Below are 26,959 nucleotides of genomic sequence, written 5' to 3'. Positions count from 1 at the left end.
AATTTTGCATGGACATACTTCGATATGCCAGGCTTGGATCCTGATCTCATTATGTACCATCTTTCAATCACACCAGGAGTAAAACCAATTAAGCAAAAACTCTGTAAGATGCACCCGCATGTAGCACTATTAGTCAAGGTTGAACTAGAAAAACTGCTCAAAGCTAGATTCATCAGAGCTATAGATTATGCTGAATGGATTTCAAACATAGTACCTGTGTCAAAGGTAGACAAATCCATCAGAGTTTGCACAGACTTCATAGATCTTAACAAAGTGTGCCCGAATGACGACTTTCCATTATCAAATATTGATATGATAGTCGACATGACTGCTAGGTATGAGATGTACTCACTAATGGACAGATTCTCTAGCTACAACCAAATCAAAATAGCTCCTGGAGATCAAGAAAAGATAGCATTCACCTATGCATGGGGAACCTTTTGCTGGAACATCATACCATTTGGGCTAAAGAATGCAGGAGAAACCTATCAAAGAGCAATTACTACCATTTTTCATGACATGATGCATAAGAATATGGAAGATTATGTTGATGACACCTTAGTGAAGACTATGAAGAGATCAACGCATATTCAAGAGTTAGGTCCTATACTAGACAGAATGGAAAAGTTCAAACTCCGGTTAAATCCAAAGAAGTGTGCATTCGAAGTGACATCTGGTAAACTATTTGGCTACATCATTTCAAAGAAGGGAATCGAGGTTGATCCTAAGAAGGTCCAAGCCATAATGGAAATGCCACCTCTGAAGAACATCAGTCAAATGAGAAGTCTACAGGGACATCTCCAATCCATCAGATGCTTCATTTCTCAGCTAGCAGACAAAGCTCAACCTTTCACAAAGGTATTGAGAAAAGGAGTAATATACAACTAGGATCAGTAGTGAGAATAACATCTTCAGTAGATAAAAGAGTACCTATCAAATCCACCAATATTGATGCCATCGATTTAGGGTAAACCACTAATCTTATATATATCAACAACCGATTCATCACTGGGGGCACTTCTGGCGCAACAGGATGACAATAAAAAGGAATGAGCTATTTATTACATTAGCAGGACATTGGTGTCTTATGAAATGAACTATACTATAATAGAAAAAGCATTCTTGGCATTAGTCATTGCATCACAAAAACTGAGGCACTACATGCTAGCACATTCAGTCAAGCTAGTGGCCAAAATTGATCCACTCAAGTATCTTCTCAATAAGGCAACACTTACAGGAAGATTAGCGAAATGAGTCGTGATCCTTACAGAGTTTGACATTGAATATGTGGAACGAAAAGCCATAAAAGGATAGGTAATTGCTGATCAACTTGTTGAAGCTCTGCTTGAAGACTCTCAACCACTACATATATAGTTTCCAGATGAACTAATAATGCATCTTACTCAACAACCTTGGAAAATGTTCTTTGATGGGTCCTTTACTCAAAATGGTTCAGGTGCTGGCATATTATTCATTACTCCTCAGAAGTATTCAATCCCAAAGTCTTATAAGATTCTATTCCCTTGCACAAATAACATTGCAGAATATGAAGCTTTGGTGAACGGGATAAAACTAGCTATTGAATGGAAGGTTGCAGAATTGTATATCTATGGAGATTCTCAGCTAGTGGTTAACCAAATCAACGATACATATCATACTCAAGATGAGAAATTCATGCCTTACAAAAGGATGGTTGATGATCTTAAGAAGTATTTTTCTTTTGTATCATTCCAACAGATTCCTAGATGCGCAAACAAAGCAGCAGATGTTATGGCCACCTTGGCATCTATACCTGAGTTACAAGAGTCCAATTTTCTCTTTGATTTGCTGGTGGAAGAGTTATATTTCCCCACCTATGATTCTCTTGAGACCCAAATAGTCTATTCTATTATTGGACATGACTCATCCCGATACAACCACATCTATTCCTATCTATGCGACCAAATTATCCCTAGAAATTTTACCCGAAATGAGAAAAGAAACCTAACCCAAAATGCTTCACGGTATGTTATCATAGCTAATGATTTATTTAGATGAGGTTTGGATGGTACATTGCTTAGATGTCTAAAAACTGAAGAATCTAAATGTGTGTTATCAGAAGTTCATGAAGGTATTTGTGGATGTCATTCGAATGGTCTTACTTTAGCTCAGAAACTACGGGCTAGCTACTACTGGCCAGACATGGAAATTTATGCCATCAAATTTGCTAAGACTTGTGAGAAATGTCAGCTTCATGGAAATCTCATACATGCCCCGACAAGGGACCTTATACCATTTATTACACACTGGCATTTTTAGCAATGGGCCTTTGATCTCATTGGTTAGATATATCCTGCTTCATCCAACGGACATAAATTCATCATAACTATCACTGAGTATTTCACCAAGTGGGTAGAGGCGGTTCCGCTCATCAAAGAAACCGGTAAACAAGTCGCCTTGTTCATCCTGAACTATATCATCTGCAGGTATGGGATACCTTCATCCATCGTGATTGATAATGAAGGATAGTTCAAGAATAGAGATATGGATGAGATTTGTGAGAAATTCAAAATAAAACAACACTGGTCATCAGTATATTACCCTCAAGGTAATGGACAAGTTGAGGCATCTAACAAAAACCTACTGACTATCTTGCACATAACAGTGAACAAATCTAGGAAGGATTGGCATCTACAGCTCAATCATGCACTATGGGCTTACAGAACAAGTATCAGAACACCTACTGGGGCTACACCTTTCTCTTTGGTGTATGGGTCTGAAGCAGTACTACCTATTGAAGTAGAAATACCATCTCTAAGAGTTTATTTGCAAGGTCTTGTTACTAATGAAGATCGTAGAATATCTAGATTGCAAGAACTCAAATTGCTGGATGAGCGTCGGCAAGTGGCATTTGATCAACTCAGAGTATATCAAAAGAGAATGTCCAGAGGATATAACAAGAAAGTTAGACAAAGAGAATTTCAGGTTGGTGACCTAGTTCTAAGAGAAAATCCCAAAAATTAGCAGTTTCGAGACAATAAAGGGAAGTTTGAACCCAACTGGCTGGGTCCCTACATCGTTACTGCAGTATTCAGCTCGAGTGCCTATCAACTCCCAAATTTAGAAGGAGAACAGCTCCGTGAATTGATTAACACCATCCACTTGAATAAATTCTTCACTTAGCATTCTCTGTGCCACCAACATGTACAACTAGAAAAAGTCCTGAAAAAAATACCCTGGTGAAAACCTAATAAGCAGGCACCTTGGTATAAAAAAAAGTGAATCTCTACCAAGCAGGTGAAAACCTGGCAAACAAGTGCCTCTTTTACTCAAGCGCTCCATCTATCAATGCAACGTTGGCATTTCCCGCTTTCATGCATCTTTGCTTTCGCTTGTGCATAAATTTCAGTCACTTTTGTGACATCCTAGTTTGTTGGAACCTTCATGACTTGAAACTGATCAACATCCTAGTCTTAGGTTACTTGACTAAGCAATTCACATATCCTAAGTAATGTCAACCAAGTCATCTTTCCATCAGTGAAACCTGGTCATCCACTCCAAGTCAGTCACCTATCTCCTAACTACCAAAGAGTTTTTATCACTAAGTAAACAAGCAAAACAACATAACGGAAAACAATCACTAAACAATTTGAGCTATGAATGAAAATTTTCTTTGTATGTTGTCTTTTATATTGGTTTTCGATTATTATCCCTCTGAGTAACTCGAGGAAGTCTATTGTGACTAAGAGGAGCAAGGATTGGGGGCATAATATTTTCTTTGTTTTCTTCTTGTAGGAATGATCCCAATGATCTAGAAACATCTAAATTAGCTGGGTGTCTATGCTAAGAGCCTTCACAACAAGGTGAAATTGCCTCACATACCTCGACTCCACTTATTTGTATGCTACAGGGAGGTCCATATCATTTCTTTGTTTGTTTTGAGGGAATTTCTTTATGATGCAATTTGGGTCCCTACGAAATCTGTCCAAGGATATGAACGAAAAAAAGGGTCATTGCGGACAAGATAATAAATATTGCACATTGAAAAAGAAAGGAACTCTAACATGCCTGTTGTATTCGTTATGCTCGATGATGAATCTTAAGTATTTTAAATCCAGTGACTAGGTTTAGGTTGCATTTCGCATATCATTTTGCATATCATTCTGCATTTTTGTGACTTTAGAGTGATTTCGATATGGTAATAATCTCTTTATCTGTTGAATGAGAGCTGAAAGCATTGTCATTTCTTACACTAAGTGGTCTATTTATCATCATTTCTTCAATCGAGTATTTATGTTTTGAGATGTTTAGTTGCATACATAAATATTTTAATATAGATTCATATATTTCATTATTCACTTATCTGCATTCATCTTATTGCATAGAAAAATGAAAACATTGCATTACTCATATTACTCATTACATACTCATCTATTTGCATATGAAAAGAAATAAAAAAAGACATTCATAATCATTTGCATTACATACATTCATATTGAAAAGAAATGCATACATATAGAATAAAGCATATAAAAGACATCTCATAAACGAATCAATGCAAGTACGATGAAGTCAAATCGGATCTCGTATATATATATATATATATATATATATATCATGTCAAGTCTAAGAGTACAAAATGATGTCGAATGACATATACAAACTCCCATCAGAGCAAGAATCATATAGGCTACAAAAAAAATGGGTGTGTCTACAAAAAATATATCTGAGCTACAAAAAGAATATCTAGCTCTGAGCCTCTCCCTCATCGCCTGGTGGAGGAGGAGGAGCCTGATGACTAGGATCCTATCGAAGTGCCCGAGCTCCCTCTGAACGTGCCATATATTGAGAATAAGGGATCACCTGCTGAGCTACTGGAACTGCCATGCTATATGTTGCGATATAGTAGGTTGCCCTATTGTTCTTATGCAAAACCTCCTGCTAGAGGGTGTCTCACTCCGCTCTCATCATCGCGACCTGACGATTGCGCTCTGCTCTCAGCTTCGTAAGCTGATGATCTCACTCCGCCAACTGAGTCTGAGCCACTATCAACTGTGACGACAACTCTGCAAGATGTGCTCTCATCGATTGCCCTACGTCAGTCCCCTGCTCTCTCGTCGGCTCTCCACCCTCATCTCCACCTCCAGTACCACCCTGCTCATCCCTCCACTGTTGGACCTATCTTGGAGCTGCTCACTCCTCCTCAGCTCCACCCAATCTCACTCCTACTCTCCCAAGGGATCCGCCCTCACCCCTCTGGTGTCCACTCTCAGCTGAAACCCTGCTGCTACTAGCACCAAGATCATCACCTGTCCGCCTCGGAGCCTCGGTTCTTTGTCCCTATCCCTATCTTTGGCCCTATCTTGGACCTTGTCCTTGTACCTATGTGGGAGCATCATCCTCAATATCCTCTATGCGAGGCACCTTCTCACCCGAATCTGTAAACCTAGGAAAAGGATGTTGCTGGAACCAATCTTTGTACTGGGGCAATACCCCCGCATTCACAACATCGTCCATATAATCCCATCTAAGGCATTGTAGACCAGTCAGATCCTGTATAGCTAAGGCATAGGACAACCATGGAGACCATCCCTATCTCTCCTCATTTGCATAATGCGCATAAGTTGTATACTCCTACGAGATCCCCTGAGGCTGGCCATACTGCCTCATCACCCGTGATACAATGAGCCACTCAACAATAGTCTGTGGTCTCCCAATGAGAGGGCACGTAACAAAAAGGTCCCTACGAACCAACCGCCAGTCATCCCACAGCTCCAAACCTCTGTAAGGTCTCCATACTACAGCTATCAAATCGTCTAGTTGTCATCTCCAAAAATCTGTCTTTCCCAGATGGGGCTATGTAATATAACTGCCATACCTATATATAATCAGTTGCCCAAGCTCTCTACTATCATCTACCACCGGCCGACAAACAGGAAGGTGCTCCCAAGCACAAACTTGTAAAATATATACACCTGTGGCCATGCTCCTGCCATCTCTATATACAATCTCATGCATCTCATGATACATGTGAGCCAGCAAGCAATAACCCCAGCCAAGCCTCTAAGGGGTCTCCATCAATCTCATCAACATCCTGCCCCAACCACACTAGAAACCCTGGTGCCCTCTATCAAGCATCAAAAAACAGTCGATAAATCCTGCTAGAACACATGCCAAAGGAAACTCCTCATTGTATCTGCTCATCAATATGTCCCAACTAATGGAATGAGTCACAATGTCAGGATCCCTGAAGACATGCCTCACTACCTATAATCCTGGGAGGTTCCCTGAATCATCATCCACGTTATCCCCAGCAAAAGGGATACGGAGGATCCTATATACATCCTCGGGAGTGATAGTCAACTCCCCCACTGGCAGATGAAACGTGTTATGCTCTGAATGGAATCTCTCTACCAACACGGATATCTAGCAAACCCAGAAGATGAGTCAACCCACACAAATCAATATGAGCCTTCTCAACCTCAGATAAATGTCAAACTAATGCCATAGTAGGAGGATAAACACATCTAAAAAACATAGGAGGTAATCGAACCTACAAAAAACCCAACACCGAAGCATCAGAAAACATTCCAAATGAGCCTACAAGAGAAGTAAAACATCACGCAAATCCAACTAAGTCAACTGCAAAATCAAATTTTCAAGTTTAGACCTTAAAAAATGCTCACTATCTCCCGAATGACAAAACATAGAGGGACAGCATCTTGTACGAGTCAGGAATAGCTCTCGTATGACAAAACATTCCCAGACGACAAACTATGAGACTCCACATGACAAAATGGTCTTTTTACATACCTGTCGTACAATATGAGGGTAAGGTCCGAACGATAATTCTAATGGCCTTAAACGACAAAATAAATTTTAACAGTTACTCGTACGAGATAGAATCTTGTCTCGCACGATAAAACGTGAAACCCGACCCCAAACATGCCAAAAACTTGAAAAATGAACCAAAAAATTCAAAATTGAAAACATAAAGAGGCTCAAGCTTGATCACTTACTGTTGGCTCATAGTTTCGGGGTCGATTATGATGTCTCTGCCGCTCAAATCGATGCTGACGAGTAGGGACCACCATTTTCTTCGTAGAAGGCTTTTTGAATTTTCAAACTTGGAGGGTTAAAATCATTTGAAAATGACACTTTTGTCCCATATATAGCCAAAACCCTAATTTTTCAACTTGCTCCGATGGACATGAAAATTGTACCCTTAGCTAATTTGACCATCCTGATTCCATTTTCGAGATTGAAATTGAAATTCGAGATTATTTTGCTAGTCAATTTCACGATTTGGACCACTTAGAGCTCTTTTCATCAAATGTTCATTCTTTCTTCAAACTGCGCTCAATATCAACGCTTAATTCAATTCCAATTCTACACATCAATTTTATGATCAACTTTGCGCTTAATCTCGTCAATCAATGCCAAATTTTCAAACATTCCTCAGGATCAATTTATGCTCAAATAACTTATTTTTGCCACACCATTGCCTATGATCAAGTACCCTCCTTATTTTTTGATTTTGCTCCCGAGGGGGCATACTAATGACCTTATGACTTCACATCTCACATGTCGAGAAATTTTTTAAATCTTCATCAAAAGTCGAGCAAAATATTTTCAACTAAAGAAAATTAATTCTTATTGCTAAAGGGGCATCTCACCTTCATCGCTTCACATGAAGTTGAGATCTCTCGATCATCTGAATCGAATCAATCGCTAGGGGCATATCAGTTTCATTGCTTCAAATCAAGCTGATATTTGTCTTTCATCTGAATCAATCTCTTAACTTTAATCACTTTCATCGCTTTACATCAAGCTGATTATTCGTTTAAACTCAATCAAAAGTTTAAAGAGTATCTTTGATCATGCTCAATCTAATAAGGTGTTCAGTATTCATTTCTTGATCAAGTTGGATAGTTTATCTCCATTGGGTCTTGATCAATCAAGTTCAAGATAGATTTTTATCATCACTCACTGTGTCTAGATCAATCAAGTTCTAGATAAGTAAGATCCACTTCTTGATCAATCAAGTTCAAGTTCAGTATCTTTTGTTTTCTATCATTCCTAAGTTCAATCAAGTTCAGGAACGGTATCACTTTAATCAAACTTCATTCAGCTTTGTCGCTTTGAATCAAGCTAAACACCTTGGTCTTCATCTAGTCTGTGATCAATCAAGTTCAGAACTGGTATCTCCTAGACATCACAAATTCTTTGAACCAACGCACTGCTTGCACATTAATTCAAAGAGGGGCAAATGTAATACCCTAAAATGGTCATCTAAACCATGGGCCCCTAATCTCGACAACATCACCAAGGTCCTAACCAAAGGCAATTAAATCAACCTTGAGCACATTATTAATTCTTTAATCATCAAATATCACATGGCAAATCAATTACTCAATATTAATTAAATATTTATTTAATTAATTGAATCATTTCCAAGAATATCATTTTGATCAATCATCCTATTTTAATTTATTAAATATCCTTGCATATTTAATTAATTAATAAATTTTCCATTTAATCATGCAAAAGGAATTAATTTATTACAAAAGAGGAATTAATTACAAAACAAGAGTTGAATTGAAATAAAATAAAAGAATTGAATTGAGAGAGAAATCAAACTTGAGATATTATTTCTTTTTCTAAATTTAGAACTTGAAATCAAAAAAGCAATTAAATTGAATTAATTGAATTATTCTCTAAAATTGGAACTAAAAGCTTTTCAGAAAAAGAAGTTCAGTTGCATTGAAAAGACTCTTTTCTTGAATAAATAAAAGAATTATCTATTTTTATCACAAGTGCATGGAATTAATTTAATATTATTTCCAATGCAACTTGAACTTCTAATTTGAATGCATTTCAATTAAGCTATAATTGGAATCTATCTCAAGGTTAACTAAACCTGATTTCTCAATTATTTTCAATTAATCCTAAATTGAGCTTTTTTGTAATTCTCTATAAATTCAGTCTTCAGCTCTCATTCCAATTTACCCTAGAGATTTTTGAAAACACACTTGGAGATTATTATCACGCTAATTTCGCTCTAGAGTCATTGAAGATCATTGTGATTTTTGAGATTATTTGCATCCATATTGCTTGAATCCATATTGCTTGAATTGATTATTGCTTGAATTATTCATCCATTTTGCATCCATATAGTTAATATCATATAGATTAAATCCTTCTTCTTGGTGTAGTCTAGTCACTGGTATTGCTTATGAAAAAATCTGAGAGCAATCTTATACTCGCATCTTTTAGAAGGCAATTAGTCGCTTTGTTATGGTTTATTATTGATTGATTATTATTTACTAACCATACATGTAATGACTTAATTGAAGTGTTGTGCTTGCAAATACAACCCCTTTTTCACCCACACACTACCCGATTAAGGGATTTCAAAACACAAGCTAATGTGTCACCTTGTTAGAGGATTTCACCTTCGGACATGTTAGGATCCTACCGCACCTTGTTAGGAGTGACCTTGTTAGAGGATTCTCTTGTTACAACTGTTAGGAAGACAACAAGTTCAACTGATCTGAAGTTAGCACCTTTGTGCCTAATTAGATACGCTTATGCTTAACTTCTATCACCAACTAAACATCAAACCCTAAATTTTCCTTCAACCGCTCGATCAAATTCTCACTCTTGATCTATGAAATCATATAACTTAGATCTCATTATAAAGACTTTATTAAGTTGGCTAAGAACCTTGGAACAATTCCCTAGATTCAATTAATCTAGTCACCTTTTACATTTTCCTTCTCTTTACACTTTTCACATGTTGGCCAAAAATTTCATAACTTAAAAACATAACAACAATTCTACCGGTTACTGATCAAAGTAACTATGCTTTACTGGTTCTCTATTCTTCCTGACTATAACTGTTATTCTGATCATCTCACGCAATACATTGAATCTGTTGATGTGGTTTGGAACATAGGTGCATGTTCCTGTCTCCAATACTCCTGTAAAACCACAACGTATAACTCTTCACCAATCGTTTGTATCGATTGCTTGATCATCACTTTGTTCCTATTTATCGGTTGACAACAACTTAGTAGTTCTGTTGTCTAACAAATTCCACTACTAGTTAGGCTATACCGATTGGTCTAGATGACTTAGATGACTAACAAAACATGGCTGCCATCAATGACAACACAAATAAAGTCATCAAACATCCTAATACAACTCTATCATCATCATCAAGCCAACAATATCCCACGTTGGCATTGATGGCAACACTTAGGAAAAAAAATTCTAAGTGTCACATTACAACAATCATGACATGACAATAGACATGATGAGTTGAGTTGAGTCATGATTCTACTAAAAAACTCCCCCTTAGCAATTACATGCTATTACAAAATTTTGACTGACTTATACTACTCCCCCTATGACAACAATGACAAAGGTAAGCAAATACATTTGAAACAAATGAATACAATACATCAAAACTTGCATTACCAAATGTATAAGAGTTTAAACATTTACAATTACATTTTGAGAAAAGCATCAGCAAAATTAGTCTTCAAGACTTTCAAATCATTCTCCCATGTCTCCAAAAGAGTAGATGTAATCTCAATGTGTGTTCAAACCTGGTATGCAATCTCTTCCATAGCATCAATTGTACTCATTTCTAGTGTGGTTAAAATTGCCTCTGTCTCTTTGTATCCTCTTTGCAAAATTTGTAATTTAGGGACTAGGTGAGTCTATAACTCTTGCAATGATGTAGTCTTCTTAACTTGTTTAGCCTCATATTCCTTACTCTTATTGTATCACTATAACAGATCTACCAAAAATTGTAGTTGAATCATTTAAGGGGTTAAATGATTCACTCAAAATCCTTAGCTCCTGTTGAGATTCCTTCCTCTTCTTGTCAATATAATCAAAGAACGATGAAAAGTTCCAAATTGTAGAAAGAATTTTACCTTCATTCTTCAATGCTTCTTTTATTTGGTCCATGTTCATAGTAAGACCTATTTTGTCTTTGCCAATTGTCTTGATTAGCATCTCAATCCTTTTCTTTTCATATTCCTTCTCTACATTGTGTAGAGCAGCCTCTCCAAGACTCTTCATTTGCTCTCCTGCAGATGTGACCAAGTGGTCCAGTTTTTCAATAGGAGTTGTGAGACTATCAGTGTCATTCTCCAATAACAGATTGGAAAATATGTCAACTGCAATCTGTATGGTTTGAACTTCTCTCCTATGAGCTCTCATTATATTCTTCTTGGCCTTGGATTGCAATGCAAATGAAATCTCCATCAATTTTTTTGGACTTAACATATCCATATTTATCAGTCCTTGGATAGATATTGTATAATATTCCTCATCATCATAAATGATTTTGTTTGAAGTAAGTGACTGGTAGGTCACTTTTTTCTCTTGTACTTCTTCTTTCTACCTTCTCCGGTGACTCTTTAGTTTGATCAACATCTATTTGCACAATCTCGTACATGTCTTTTTGCATTTCTTCATCTTTCTCTAATGGCCCTATGGTTTTCACATCATTTGTTTGTGCATTTACTTGTGTATTTGTCTCCTCTTCATCTTTACCGGTTGGAATTTCTTCTGGTATCACTAGTTCTTCAACTGTGATAGTAGAAACTGATGTGGTGCCACCTTCTCGTTCTTTCTCTATTTGAGTAATTATCTCATCAATTTCAAATTCATCCAATAGTTCACCTTCAATTATCGGTGCCTCGGGAATATCTTCTTCCTCGGAAGTTTCTATCATCTCTAGTTCCTCTTTTTCAAGTCCTAAAAACTTTTTCAAAACTTCCTCAATCTCAGCTTGCACAGACTAGGACTCACCAACAAGCAATCTTGTTAACCTCTTTTTGGTAAGGAATAATGGTTTTGATTCTGAATGAATTTCCTACACTTCATCCTTGGATGTCTCTGATTGTAAATGCATAAGAACATACTATAATTTTTTTGTCCTGCTTAATTGCAGTCTGCCATCTAGATTCCAATTTTCTATACAAAGAATCAGGTATCTTTCCTTGTAATTCAATCAATGCTTTGCTATAATGGTTCATAAACAAAACAAATGAATCCTTAATTTTTTTTTCTCTTCCTCGTCAAAAATGTATAGTACTTATGTACACCAACCAATACACCATAATTCCTTATATTCATCAATAAGCTCTCAAGAGAAGTAGGTTTAGTTACCTTAACTGATTTAACAGTGGGTGCACCAACCACTTTTGGATTTCTTGCCACTTTCTCATAGTTCTTTATTTTGTCCTAATTGGGTTTCATCTGCTTCTTCCTCTACTACAGCCTTAAAACCTTTTTATGCTTGTTCTTTCTTCATTTTCCCTGTAGCTTTAGGGACTTTAGGTGCTTGTGGCTCATCTTGTTTTTCTTTTCTCCTTATTTTTATCTTTGGAGGAGGAGGGGGCTTCTCGTTATTGACATTTGTACTTCTATTTTGTCTATTGATGGGTGCACTAGAGGTTCCTACCTTCTTTTCTTCAAATCTAGTTCTAGCCTCATCAATCATCTCCTTTGTGAAACCTTGTGCAACAACAAATTCTTCAACCTCTTTCCTGACCTTTTTTACTATTACTAGTGTGGCCAATTTAGTATGTACCTATAATGATTTCTCTTTAAATGTGTCAAACCTAGGTACATTAGGATCTACTAGTTTAGATAGAAGGTGATCTGCATAAATAGTCAAGAGGTCTTCTCATACCCCATAGGCATGACCCATGAAGTTCTTGGATCTGCAACCTCCATCTGACAAGTATCAATATCAACCATAAAATAGATAGAGTCTTCATACCTTTTCACAACATTCTCTGGTATCCTTTCTCTGACATGCATTTTCTTCTAGAAATCCTTGAAGTATCCCCAGATAGTCTTTGTAAATTCATTGCCAAGTATCTTAATGTTCTTCTTAATCTGCAACATTGCTGGTGTATCCATAGACCATTGAATATCACCTATACCGGGAAAGAAATTTTGGAAATAGAAAAACAATCCAATAATCAACTGACCAAAATTGAACTTATGTCGCTTGTCCTTCTTGATTGATTCAAGGTTCAACATCAGTTGTGCTCTCAAGGCTTCTGCTAGATCATAATCAGCATTCTGTTTCAACATCCGTTATGTTGTGTGGATAGCAGCTCTAAGAATTCTATTCATCCAGCTTAAATGGTAGATTATGTAGCCGATGACCATGGATGCAAACTTCACTTATGGATCTTCAATATAATTTACTATCATAGCACACCCATCCCACATTGATTTTGTCAATTGGATAACTTCATCCTTCGGGATTGATCTCAAAACAGGAACTTCATTGGTTGCCCATAATCTGGTGAGAGAATGGATAGCCTCTTTTGTGATCTTGTATGGTTGATCTAACCACATAAACTGATAGTGAATCCTACTCAAAACATATCTGACAAGCTCTTCTTCAAAATCATCTATTAAGTTCAAAGCATGATGAAAACTTTTATCGGTTACCCTTTTGATTTCATCCTTCATCACACCTTGTTTATCACACAGCAATAGGTATTGATCAAAGATAGAAAATGTTCCCAAATCCTCCATTTTGCAATGAATGTATGATATAATATCTTCAACATGTAAAACACCATAGGGTACGCTGGATAGGGCTCCAGTTGGATCTGTCTTCATGGACTTATGAGGATGTCTCTTGAATTTCGGTTGAGGTCTTTTAGAAACATCAACAATGTGTGGTGTATCCATCGTGAAAATTCAAATACAAACTCAAATTCATAGAGAAATACCTCTCAACTTCTTCGCAACTAGGGTTTCCAGTCTGAATGCTCTTCCACTGATTCACTTTTCCACAAATCTTCACAATCTACTATTAACTTCGCCAAAGTAGCAATCAAGTGCTCTTCTATGTTTCTATCGCTCTTCAAATGTGCTCTCAAAAATGTTAGGTAAGAAATGAAATTGTAAAACACCTTTTATTTCCCTTTGCCAACTGCATTTAATGCTAAACTGGTTGAAATACCCTAATCATTGTTCAACCCTAAAACTTGCTACCGGTTTACATACATCCAATTTACCAGTTTCATCACAAAATCACTTCATAACATCATATTGCATCAAAACATAACATATTGCATTGATTATCTACTGGCATTATGGATGAATTGATTATGTGTTGCATTGACATTTTATCATTGATGTCAACACTAGCTGATATGGATGGTTACCAGCAGATAGGTCTTGGTTATCGGTAGAAGATCTAGTGTTACTGGTAGAAGAGAGTATCTATTGGACACTTTCGGCATGTTTGGACCAGTGAAGTATGTTTGACTACATGTGATACGTGTTTCATGAGCATGTTTTGATCAGTTGGTATTGGCTTGGTATTGGACACTATCATACATTCTAGTAAACCCTTACCAGCATTAGTTTAAGGCTCTACCAAAAAAGCTTTCACTAAGGAATCTTGACAGGATGCATAAGTGGTGTTGGTGTAGCTTCTACATGGATTTCAAGATGTCGAAGATGTTCTTTGATCATGCTTCAACTGCTTGAAGACATTGCTTTGGCGTAGTGGACCCAGAATAGGTCCAGTACCTATCTAGGTTATGGACCGGTATCATGCCAGCGTGTACTCTACATGTTACCCAGATGTTTCGAGATGATTTATGGATTTGTTATTATTGATTTGGTTTTAAGCCGACATGGCATATCATTGTAATAAGGAATTATGTAATGATCTTACTATAATACTGGACCGGTATCATGCTAGCGTGTACTCTACATGTTACCCAGATGTTTCGAGATGATTTATGGATTTGTTATTATTGATTTGGTTTTAAGCCGACATGGCATATCATTGTAATAAGGAATTATGTAATGATCTTACTATAATATCTTTTAGGTGGCTGACCTAATTGGTTTAGGCCTTAAGGTTTGTATAAAAAAGAGGTAGAAAATCTTTGTATAGTATCATAGTTATGAAAAGGTCATGGTCAAGGTATGTAATGTGGGAATATTGTAATATCATTCAGGTAGAGGAGTTGGTCGATTATTTGTGATCGAATTGGATTCAAAAGAGGATTTAGTCCTCCAGAATTGAGCTTAATTGAAACTGTAATCAAGCATGGTAGATGCTATTTCTGGCAGTTCACTCTATTGGATTGTTGTCCATTTATCTTGAGATGGTTGTAGCCTCTTTGTAGTCAGTGAGACTCTTTTGTAATGAGAAGTATGCTCTAGGCAGTGTGCCTTCCTACAAGTGCAGGCCCCTTATTGCACATACTTTCTCCAGAAGTATCATCTGACTGTGGGTAGGCTTCCCACCATGGTTTTTCCCTTTCTGATTTTTCCATGTACAAATCATGGTGTTATGTGGTATGGTTGCTTTGCATTGATTATTTGTTTAATTGTTAAGTTGTATTGTTTACCGGCATCTGTATGTTCTTTACCGGTACTTGATTTGTTTAAAGGTTATTAAGTGGATTAAAAGTTATAATCTGTTAAAAACTGATTCAACCCCCCCCCCTCTCATTATTTCACCAGTTATCCTAACAATTGGTATCAGAGCTTTGGTCCTCTTTTACGAAAGCTTAACCGCTTGAGGTAGATCCTATGGCAACTAACACTTCTAATCCACTGGCAACTATTTTCAGAAGAGAAATCCCTAAGCTTTATGGAAAAAATTATGGGATATGGAAAATTCGTCTGAAGACTTATCTTAGAAAGATATTTGGGAGATCACTAAGAAAGGATACACACCTTATGATCTAGCATCTGGCAATCTTGCTCCTACGGACTTGGATAAGAATATTGAAAATGATTGCAGAGCTAGAGAAGCCCTCTTGTGTGCACTTATTTATCAGTAGATCATGGGATTGACTGATAAATCATCGGCTAAGGTTGTGTGGGACAAATTACAAACCCTGAATGAAGGTGATCATACTATCAAAATTGCTAAACTTGATGGCTACCAGGTAAGATATGAAAATTTAAAGATGGAAGATAATGAGAGAATTGTTGTGTTTATGGAAAGAGTAAATGAGATTGTTATGGGAATTCAATGTTGTAGAGAATTTCTAAGTGAAGATGAAATAGTTTCCAAAGTCTTGAGAGCCCTTCCACCGGCTTACAAGATGAAGGCAACTACAATTAATGAGTTAAGAACAATGGCAAACTCTTGAATTAACAGAGACATTCTAATTGGGAAATTATCTTCTTTTGAGCTTGAAGAATTTGGATCTTCTAGAGTTGTAAAGTCTGAACATGCTTTTCATGCATAATCATCATCATCATCTACCAATAAAAGTGATTGGAGAGCCCTATATGCAAAAGAATTGGAAGACATGAGGAAAGAAGTTGAAGAACTTGAGAAACTTGAAGCCTTATTTTCTAGAAGAGTACCTAAAGGACCGAATGGAAGTAAGTATGAAGGAAAAGCACCTTTTAAATGTTTTGCATGTAAGAAGATTGGCCATTTTGCATCTAGATGTCCTGAAAGGAATGCAAGGTTTGAGGAAAGAGTCAAGAAATCTTTTAAAACTAACAAGAACAGATATAGATTCAAGAAAAGTAAAGAATGCTACATAGTAGTTGAGGAAGGAGTAACTAATGACTCTGGAGATGAACCGGCAGAAGACTTTGCTAGTGGATCCGGCAATGGAAAGGAATGGGTATTCTATGCTTTGAAGGAAGATGAACCAGAACTGGCTATCAAGAATGAAGAAAAGGCCCTGGTAGAAAAAGTTGAAGATGAGGATGAATGGGTAATTGATAGTGGATGCTCACATCATATGACTGGAGATAAAAGGAATTTTCTATCCCTGCAAGAATACAATGGCGGTCAGGTCAGATTTGGAGATGACAAAGCATGTATGATCAGAGGTAGAGGTATTATTTATTTGGATGGTAAGCATAATATTGATAATGCCTATTATGTAGAAGGTTTAAAGCATAATCTTTTGAGTGTTGGTAAATTGGTTGATAAGGGTTTCTTACTTTAGTTTAAAGATAGAAAGTGCAAAATCACTAACAAGACTGGTTTAGAGATTGCAATAGGTATTCGGAACATGAAGTAATATCTTTCACTTTAACACTGGTAATAAGACATGTGTGATTGCTCATATTGATGACAGTTAGCTATGGCATAAGAGGTTGTGTCATGTTAATTTTGATTGTATTGTTAAGATCAGTTCAACTAAGGCAGTTAGAGATATACCTAAGGTTATGAAGCCTCATATTCTGGTATGTAAGGAATGTCAATTGGGAAAGCAAGTTATAAGTTCTTTTAAAATCATACATGATAAATATAATGATGTACTTGATTTGATTCGCATTGACTTATGTGGTCCATCAAGGACTAAAAGCTTTCAAGGTGATAGGTATTTCATTTTGATTATTGATGACTATTCTAGAATGATGTGGGTGAATTTTCTAAGGGAGAAGTCTGAAGCTTTTGACAAATTCAATATCTTTAAAGAAAAGGTTGAAATTGAAACTGGATTGAAAATCAAATGTCTAAGATTAGATCATGGCAGTGAGTTCACTTCTAATGAATTTAATAGTTATTGTGAGACAAATGGAATCAGGAGACATCTATCTGCACCTAGGACTCCTCACCAGAATGGAGTAGTGGAAAGAAAGAACGGAACCATTTTGGATGTAGCAATATCTATGATGATGGAAGCTAAATTACCTCATATCTACTAGAGAGAAGTAGTGAGTATACCAGTCTACACATTAAATAGAGTTCACATCAAAGGTGAAACCGGTAAGACCCCTTATTATCTATGGTTTGGACATACACCTACTGTTAAATATTTCAGAATTTTTGGAGGTAAATGCTATATGAAAAGAGATGATTCAATTGGAAAGTTTTATCCTAGATGTGATGAAGGGATATTTCTTGGGTATTCAATTCAAAGCAAAGCATATAGATGTTATAACAAAATATTTCAGAAAATTGTGGAAAGTGCTAATGTGAAAGTGGATGAAGAGTACAGAAATCATTCTATGTCATATGATAGGGAACCGGCAGTGGAAATGATCATAACTGAACTGACAATATCTCAACTAGTATAGGGAACTGAAACAGTTACACCGGCACAATCAGAAAATTCAATGGTGACTGATGATGAGAGCAATGAACTTGAAGTTTAGAATACACCAACGTATGTAAGATTAAATCATTTTGAAGATCAAATTATTGGAGATAGGAACAAGGGAGTTGTGACAAGAAGAAAACTAGCAAATGAAGAGGTATGTCTTATTTCTCAAGTTGAACTGGCAACTTTTATTGAAGCTTGTAAGGATAAACATTGGTTAAAAGCTATGGAAGATGAATTAGATCAGATAGAGAAAAATGAGACTTGGTCTTTAGTTCCCTGGCCTAAAAATAAGAATGCTATTGGAACTAAATGGATATTTAGGAATAAACTAAATGAGGATGATCAAGTTGTAAGAAACAAGGCTAGATTGGTTTGTAAAGGATATTCTCAAATGGAAGGAGTTGATTATGGTGAGACATTTGCACTTGTAGCTAGAATTGAAGCTGTTAGACTATTTCTTGCCTATGCAGCTTTTAAAAACTATAAGGTTTATCAAATGGATGTTAAATGTGCATTTTTGAATGGTGAGCTTGAGAAATAAGTTTGCATTGACCAACCTGATGGATTTTCACTAACATATGATAAAGATATGGTTTGCATGTTGAAGAAATTTTTATATGGATTGAAACAGGCTCCTAGAGCTTGGTATGCAAGGTTGGATAAATATCTTTTGAAGCTTGGTTTTACTAAAGGAAGTGCTGATAGTAATTTATATTATAAGATCACTGATAATGATATTCTGATTATTGAAGTATTTGTTGATGATATCATTTTTGGAGGAGAAGATAAATTGTGCATGGAATTTTCTAACAACATAAAGAATGAATTTGAAATGTCCATGATTGGTGAGATGAGATTTTTTCTTAGGTTTGAAGATTACTCAAACTAACAAAGGCATTTTTATCTATCAAACTAAGTATCTGAGGGATTTTTTGAAGAAGTTTGGTATGGATAATTCCAAACCGAAAGTACCCCTATGGTGATAAGTGAGAAACTATCTTTCAAGGATATGTCTACACCGGTAAATCTGACAAGGTATGAGTCTATGATTGGTGATCTATTATATCTAACTCAGACTAAACCTGATATTATGAATGTAGTAAGTATTGTTTCAAGATATCAAAGTAATCCCAAAGAAAATCATGAATGTGCAGTAAAGAGGATATTCTGGTATTTGCAAGGAACAACAGAATATGGTTTATGGTATTCTAAAAATGATGATTTCACTTTATGTGCATATACTGACTCAGATTGGGTGAGAGATACTGATGATATGAAGAGAACTTCTGGTGGAGCTTTCTTTCTTAAAAAGAAACTGGTTTCATGGATCAGCAAAAAACAATAATGCATTTCTTTATCTACTGCAAAAGCTGAGTATGTTGCAGCAACAACTAATTGCACTCAATTCTTGTGGATGAAGCAAATGTTGAAGGATATCAGGGTAAATTATAGTGAACCGGTGGTTATCTACTATGATAGCTCTGCATCTATTGACATGTCTAAGAATCCGATATTTCACTCTAAAACTAAGCATATTTCAATAAAGTATAACTTTCTGAAGGACAAGGTAGAAGCAAAGGAAGTCAAATTGGTTTATGTGAACACTAAAGAACAAATTGTAGATATATTCACTAAACCACTATCTAAGGAATCATTTGAATATTTGAGAGATAGGTTAGGGGTTTATGTTCCTCCGGCAGAGACTTGATTGTTGCAGTTTGTCATCAGTCCAACATGCATTACCAAAGACATTATTCATTCTGGCACTGATGAGTGGTGCTACTACTCAGCGGGACTAGTTAGCTCAAAGTTTCAGAGGTTTACATTATTGCTTTCATATTTTTGTCAGATTTCTGGCATTGATGTCAAAGTGGGAGAGATATTGATGTGAAAATAAAAATAAAGGAGGAGTTGTATACATTAGGGGGAGAGATATATTCAGAACTCTACAGAGATATCAGTCTTGTTGGGTCTCAAATCAACAGATTGGATAGGTTCTAAGGAAATGCCAGTCCCTATGGTTAAACCCTCCAATTGATTTGGCCAACATGTAGAGTGAACCTGTTTGGTTGCTTACTCTCTCACTTTAGGCTCTGCAGGACCTAGGCGGGTATACCTATTCACTGAATGTCTCCAATAAATGGTGCCTTTTATAGCAGATATGTTATCCTAATCTGATATCTCCTGATCTTGAAATGGCATGAGTTCCTTGAATGGAGATATAGCAGACGAGTTCAAGATTGTTGTTATGATAATTGTTTGCTTTATGTTTCTTAATTACTTCTATAGCTATCAAAATGAAGAAATGATGAGGGTAATTTGTAATTTAGCCAGTGCCTTCTTCGTTAATTGGGTTGCAGAGTCATTACAATTTTCTTCAGGACTTATGGTGCGAATCTGTGAGACAGTTTTTAATTCATCCCTTATGAACCTGTCAGTTACTATTTCTGTTAAAACCAAATGAATGCTTATACTATATGCTGATTGAGTGAATTTAACCCTACCCTTAAGGGACCAGTCAATTAAGCTTTGCAAGGAACAATTACAATCCGCAAGCAAAACTTTTGTTGCAACATTATAACATAAAGCATAGATTTGATCTTAAGAACATGAATAACCTTATCTTTATCAGACAATATCACAGACGATTGCCAAAAGAAAATGAAATAATCCACAACACATATGCAGGGAAACAATTGATCAAGATTTGTATTCCATTATAGTTCGTACACAGAAGACTTATAGGCTGTCGTTCTTTCGCTCTTAATCCTATCTAATATCTCTCACCTTACATTACAAAAAATCATTCTCGTATATATATGAGGATGAAAGCTCTTCACGAAGAGACACGACCCTTTACAATATTAATCATTAACTTTGGATATTTCTAAACTTAAGTAAAAAGAGATTTAAGAGCCCCAAATGATGAATGTAATCATCGTCTTTGAATGTTTTGATTCAAGAAGTTTGCTTCTTCAATTCATCCCCCAGCGACAGATACTTGAATATTATCTGGTTGACAGTAGGGGCCATATCCTTACTCCGATCAATCTCTGACAAGGCCCAATCCTTGACGCTGATGAGTTCTTTTCGCAGATCCTCCAAGGATATCACCTCTCCTTCCTTGTAGACGGAAGGCATTCCAACGGGTTTATCATCATCTAATTCTCTTAAGTCTCTCCTCAGCGTATCCTTGAATTTGACATGATTGTCCATATACGCGTTTCCCTCAGCCTTTTACTCTGGTGACATGGTAACGACATTGCTTAGTACTTCCTGCAATCGTGCTCTTAACCGTTCATGCTCTGTTAGCACTTTTATCGTTCTAGTGTAAACTGTCCAATATGGTTCGACCTGTAAGAGCATGGTGTTAAACCGATGTCCTATAATGTCGTTGACCAATTTGTCCATCTTTTGTTGGACATTGTCTGCATGTTTATTGGCCTTTTCTGCCTGATACTTCCAGTACAGAGCATCAGAGATGTCATCCAAGCTGTGTCCTGCGGGGTATGAGGTGTATTCATTGATAGGAGTCCCCGTCTCTAATTGCAATACCTTTGCCTGCAGCTTCTGATTTTCCTCCTTGGATTTTTCATATAGTCCCTTATATGTAACGTTCTCTCTGACCAAAAACTCTGTCTGGTCCAAGTTCAATCTTGCAACATCCAGGTTGAGCTTTGCAGTGACCCTAGGATCAATCTTTCCAACCTGATGAACCATGAGATGCCCAAAGGTCTCTTCTATATCCACAATGATAGGCCTCTTCCCCTTTGGATATAGTGCCCACTGTAGGAGAGCTTTCTTGTCTGGATCATATCCAGAGCCTAGGAACAGTTTGTCTATCTCCTGGGGCAACACTTGTTGATTCAAATCTTGTTTTTTCAAGAAGCCATCAAATAAAAGTGCCAAATTGATATCCCAACCAGAGAAGATGATTACACCGGCCTCTTTTAATAATCTCCTCCCCTTTTCAGGAGTCATGTCTTTCATGAGGACATCAATTTCATCCTGTAATCTCTTCATCTGTTCCTCCTCTGGTCTTCTAGCCATGCTTCGTTTGACATGAGCCCCTTTGTATTGGTATAAAAATGAAAGGAATTCCCTAGAGGAGGCGAATCCATCATCAGCAACGAAGTCCTCATGCTCAGTCATTCTTATGTCAACAACATCCTTGATGTTGATTTCTCCTGTGTCCATGTTCATTTCTGTTTTGAAACCAAGAGGATAATCCTCTCTAGGAGAATCAGGTGGGATACTACTGGCAGTCGACTTTGGTGACATGTGAGCTAGGGGCTGACTGTCCTTCTCAGTATTAATAAAATGAAGGAATCGCGAAGGCACTCTGTGCATAATTTCTGCTTCATGTTGAAGCAGCCTTTTAGCTACTTCCAGAGGATCTTGGAGATTTCCAATTAGGTCTCCATCTATCATTCCCCTTGCCCTTTTCCATTTGTAGGCCTCCCAGACTAACTCACTCTTTCCTTTTAAAGCTTTGGCCTCCTCTCGTTCAAGGTTCTTAATTAGGTCGTCTGGCATTTTGGCCATATGTATCCCAGCTTTGAGTTTCTGTGAGGCTCTGGCAGCTCTTATATATCCTTCAGGATCAAAATTCTCCCTAGGCTCACCCAGAGTCATGCCATAGTAATCTAATTTATTCTGTAATAAATGATAACTCTTTGAACTTTTGACAATGAAATCAGAGAAAACTAATAAACCTGGAACAATAGATTGTTTACCAAAATCAGTTAAATGTTTAGCACTGGCAATAGACAATTGCCTTATAATCTCCAAGCTAGCCACTCTGTTTGGTACCGTAATTGGAAGCATGTGGGGTCGTCCTTCAAATCCAAATACCCTTATTTCTGTGTGATTATCATGGCAATACCAATCACCCCAATTATGTTCAATCTGTGATTCTGGAGAGAAATCCTTTGGCCTGAGGAACCTCCTGATTTCAGGGGACAAAGTATAATCCCTGTGCTGTCCAAAAGCCGCACTGAGAGGTTTCACAAAGTATTCTTGAAAATGCCAATATTGGTTATTCATAAACCTCTGGTCCCATGCTGATACCCACAACTGAACCGGCTTCTTCAGACCATTCTTATCATAAGACCTAATGCTGAACTCTTCTGGCCAGAAGTTAATTTCTTGTCCACAATAGAGAAGAATATGCATTAACATGGAGTATAATGAAAAATGAACATTCACAAGGTCTCCTTTCAATTTTTCCAGCCCATGATTCAAGGCATCTGCAACATAAGTGGCAAAATCAAATGACCTAGGGTCTTTTGATTGTATATCAGCACATAGAACCATAACCCCAATATCCATGAGTGGATGAGCCTCTAGGCCTAGTACTTGGGCTGCAGCATAATACATATACTTGAAATATGGATGGAAGTGGTTGACATCAAATGGCACCTTGTCATCTTTGCCAAACTGAACAAATGACCCACCCACTTTTGGCTTGTGAACAGGTAGCCTCCAAGTCCTGTAGATATTTTCCAAACTAAAGAATTCCTGTGAAAGTTTCTTCATGTCGATAGTCTCCTCTACTTCCCAGTCCAAATCAAAAACCATATCAATAGTCTGCTTATTAATCACTACTAATGTATTCCCTCTGTAATCACATATGGTTTTGGTTCTTGGGTTGTAGCAATCTACCAGAGCTTTCATTAATTCTACATCTACAAACACATTTGGGACAACTAACTTGCCTAAATTCTTCTTCCATAGATTGCTTATGGGTTCAGGTGCATCCCTTCTTTTGTAACAAAACAAAAATAATTCATGCCCTCTTATCTCAGTCCAAATGTCTCCTAAGTTCTCAAATCTGTCTTCTAATCCTTCTTCTTCACTTTTGATCTTTTTTGACCTTACACTAGACGATGGACACTGGTCTAATAAGTCCTGAGTCAGAGCTCTCCCTTCTTTCTTCTGTCTTTTGGGCTTCTCTTCAGGGTTCAACTCTTTTCCTTTTCTACTCTTTTTAGAAGAAGAAGATGAAGGTTCCATAGTCACAGTAAAATAAGAGAGACAATACTTACTTGGTGAATGCTCAACTTCTCTGGTTATCGCTTGCAAGTCTCTGCAGGTTCTTCGCAGCCTTCAATCTTTTAGCATCGATCTGATTCTTACGAAAATTCACTCAGTTCAACTGTAATCGTATGGGCAACTTGTGCACAGTTAATGTTCTGCATCTACAATGGCTACTCAAGTGTTTTAAACTTAATTGCAGATGTGACACTCTTCAATTGGGCCTTTAACTCTTTCGCGGGAAGTACAGTGCGCTCAAAATGCTCATATCTCAAGTTATCGATGAAACCCTTATCTTCGGCCGAGTGTTTGAATCTTCCATCGAAAGCTCATTTTCTTCGATATTATTGTTTTGGTGAAAAGCTCATGTCGAGAGGCCGCTTTTAAGATTCATCGAAATCACTCTTTCATCGATAGACCCCTTTTTCGATAAGTCGCTCGCAAGTTTCATCGATGTCATACTTTCGATGAGTTTCTTTCTTCGGTGAAGGCCTATGCGCGTTCATCGATATCCCTTTTTCATCGATATCCTTCTTTATCGATGAAATAGCCTTACTTTTGTTCGACACTACGTTCATCGATGAAAACTTGCATTTCGATGAATGCCTTTTGAGTTTCTTCGGTAATGACATTCCTTCGAAATCACCCTTTTGCCTTTTTGTTTTTACTTTTTCGATGAAACTTAGAGTATCGATGAGTGGTTTTCTACGTTCATCGAAGGTAACCTTTTGCCGAAATACCTTTGCTTAGTGCTTGTGTCAATGAAAACACCTCTTTCGATGAAACTTCCTCTGCAATGCTCGATACAGTTTGCTGGTCGAAATATCCATTAGTCTTCATGCTTATGGAAACATACATTTTTTATATATTTTTATTTTCAAAAATAGTGCTCAACAAGTCTCATATATTTTTGGTTGTCTTCCATAGGGGGAGACTTGTTTGGTATTTTTTTTGGTACTTAGATATTTTTTACATCTAGTGTTGCTATCAATGCCAAAGGGGGAGATTGTTGGCATTATGGATGAATTTATTATGTGTTGCATTGACATTTTGTCATTGATGTCAACACTATATGATATGGATGGTTACCAGCAAACAAGTTTTGGTTACCGATAGAAGATCTAGTGTTACCGGCAGAAGAGACAATCTGTTGGACACTTTCGACATGTTTGGACCAGTGAAGTATGTTTGATTACATGTGATACGTGATTCATGAGCATGTTTTGGTTAGTTGATATTGGCTTGGTATTGGATACTATCATACATTCTGGTAAACCCTTACCGGCATTGGTTTAAGCCTCTACTGGCAGAACTTTCACTAAGGAATCTTGATAGGATGCATAAGTGGTGTTGGTGCAACTTCTACATGGATTTTAGGATGTTGAAGATTTTCTTTGATCATGCTTCAACTACTTGAAGACATTTCTTTGGCTTAGTGGACCCAGAATAGGTCTGGTACCTATCTAGGTTATGGACCGGTATCATGCTAACGTGTACTCTACATGTTACCGGGATGTTTCAAGATGATTTAAGGATTTGTTATTGTTGATTTGGTCTTAAGCCGACATGGAATATCATTGTAATAAGGAATTATGTAATGATCTTATTGTAATATCTTTTAGGTGGCCAACCTAATTGGTTTAGGCCTTAGGGTTTGTATAAATAAGAGGTAGAAACTCTTTGTAGAGTATCATGGTTATGAAAAGGTCATGGTCAAGGAATGTAATGTGTGAATATTGTAATATCATTCAGGTAGAGGAGTTGGTCGATCATTTATGATTGAATTGGAATCAAAAGAGGATTTAGTCCTCTGACATTGAGCTTAATCAGAACTGTAATCAGGCATGGTAGATGTTATTTCTGGCAGTTCACTCTATTAGATTATTGTCCATTTATCTTGAGATGGTTGTAGCATCTCTGTAGTCAGTGAGACTCTTTTGTAATGAGAAATACGCTCTAGATAGTGTGCCTTCCTGCAAGTGTAGGCCCCTCATTGTAACACATACTTTTTGCAGAAGTATCATCTGACTATGGGTAGGCTTCCCACCGTGGTTTTTCCCTTTCTGGGTTTTCCACGTACAAATCATAGTGTTATGTGGTATGGTTTCTTTGTATTGATTATTTGTTTAATTGTTAAGTTGTATTGTTTACCGGTATCCATTCCTACCGGCATCTGTATGTGCTTTATCGGTACTTGATCTATTTAAAGGTTATTGAGTGGATTAAAAGTTATAATCTATTAATAACTGGTTCACCCCACCCCCTCTCAGTTGTTCACCGATTATCCTAACAAATATTGCATCAAAACCTGCATATTTGACTTACCGCACACCATTTAGAGGGTCTGAAAATGGATCTGACAATATGCTCCCCTGAAGCTTCATACATTGCTTAGTTTTCCAATGAGGGATTCTCCACACCAAGTGAAGAATTGGAGTCCTTTGATGGTTTCTGCTCACTTTTCGTCCTCCAAATCTTATTCATCTCACTTCTAGTTTCTTCCACATCTACCTTCTTCTTTCCTTTCCGGTCAATAGACTGATTAACCGGTTGCTTCATTCTTGCTCTACAAAACCTTGTAATGTGTCCTAGTTTGTGACAGTGGAAACATGCCATTCCAGATACTCTCCAGGGTCCAACATTGCCTCTATTAGTTCTTCCCCGACAATCCATAGCAACACAACCATAGTTATGATAGATTGAACATGTTGTTGTCATTTTTGATGATGATGTTGTGATTGTCATTGATGGACACACACTTGCTTTAAGATCACTTTTAGTATGTATGAGTTATGCTCAATAGGTATTTGTTCCAACCGGTATTATTTATTATAGTCTTTAGACTATTG

The 26,959-nt window shown here is 37.0% G+C and overlaps 1 protein-coding gene across 1 annotated transcript in view; it reads right to left on the bottom strand.

Annotated features, from left to right (window-relative positions):
• LOC131858385 (uncharacterized) overlaps positions 1 to 26,959 on the bottom strand; it is a 176,421-nt gene that overhangs the window by 110,224 nt on the left and 39,238 nt on the right. The window contains exons 2-4 of the mRNA XM_059211615.1: positions 11,922 to 12,021; positions 11,399 to 11,797; positions 10,926 to 11,178 (exon numbers count right to left, since the gene is read on the bottom strand). Of these exons, the coding sequence (XP_059067598.1) occupies positions 10,926 to 11,178; positions 11,399 to 11,797; positions 11,922 to 12,021 (752 nt within the window). The remainder of the gene's footprint in view (positions 1 to 10,925; positions 11,179 to 11,398; positions 11,798 to 11,921; positions 12,022 to 26,959) is intronic.

This window comes from Cryptomeria japonica, chromosome 9, assembly GCF_030272615.1.
Source record: "Cryptomeria japonica chromosome 9, Sugi_1.0, whole genome shotgun sequence".
In the NCBI taxonomy this organism is placed as follows: Eukaryota; Viridiplantae; Streptophyta; class Pinopsida; order Cupressales; family Cupressaceae; genus Cryptomeria; species Cryptomeria japonica.
Note: the sequence above shows the minus strand (reverse complement) of the source record. Positions and strands in the feature narration are given on the sequence as shown.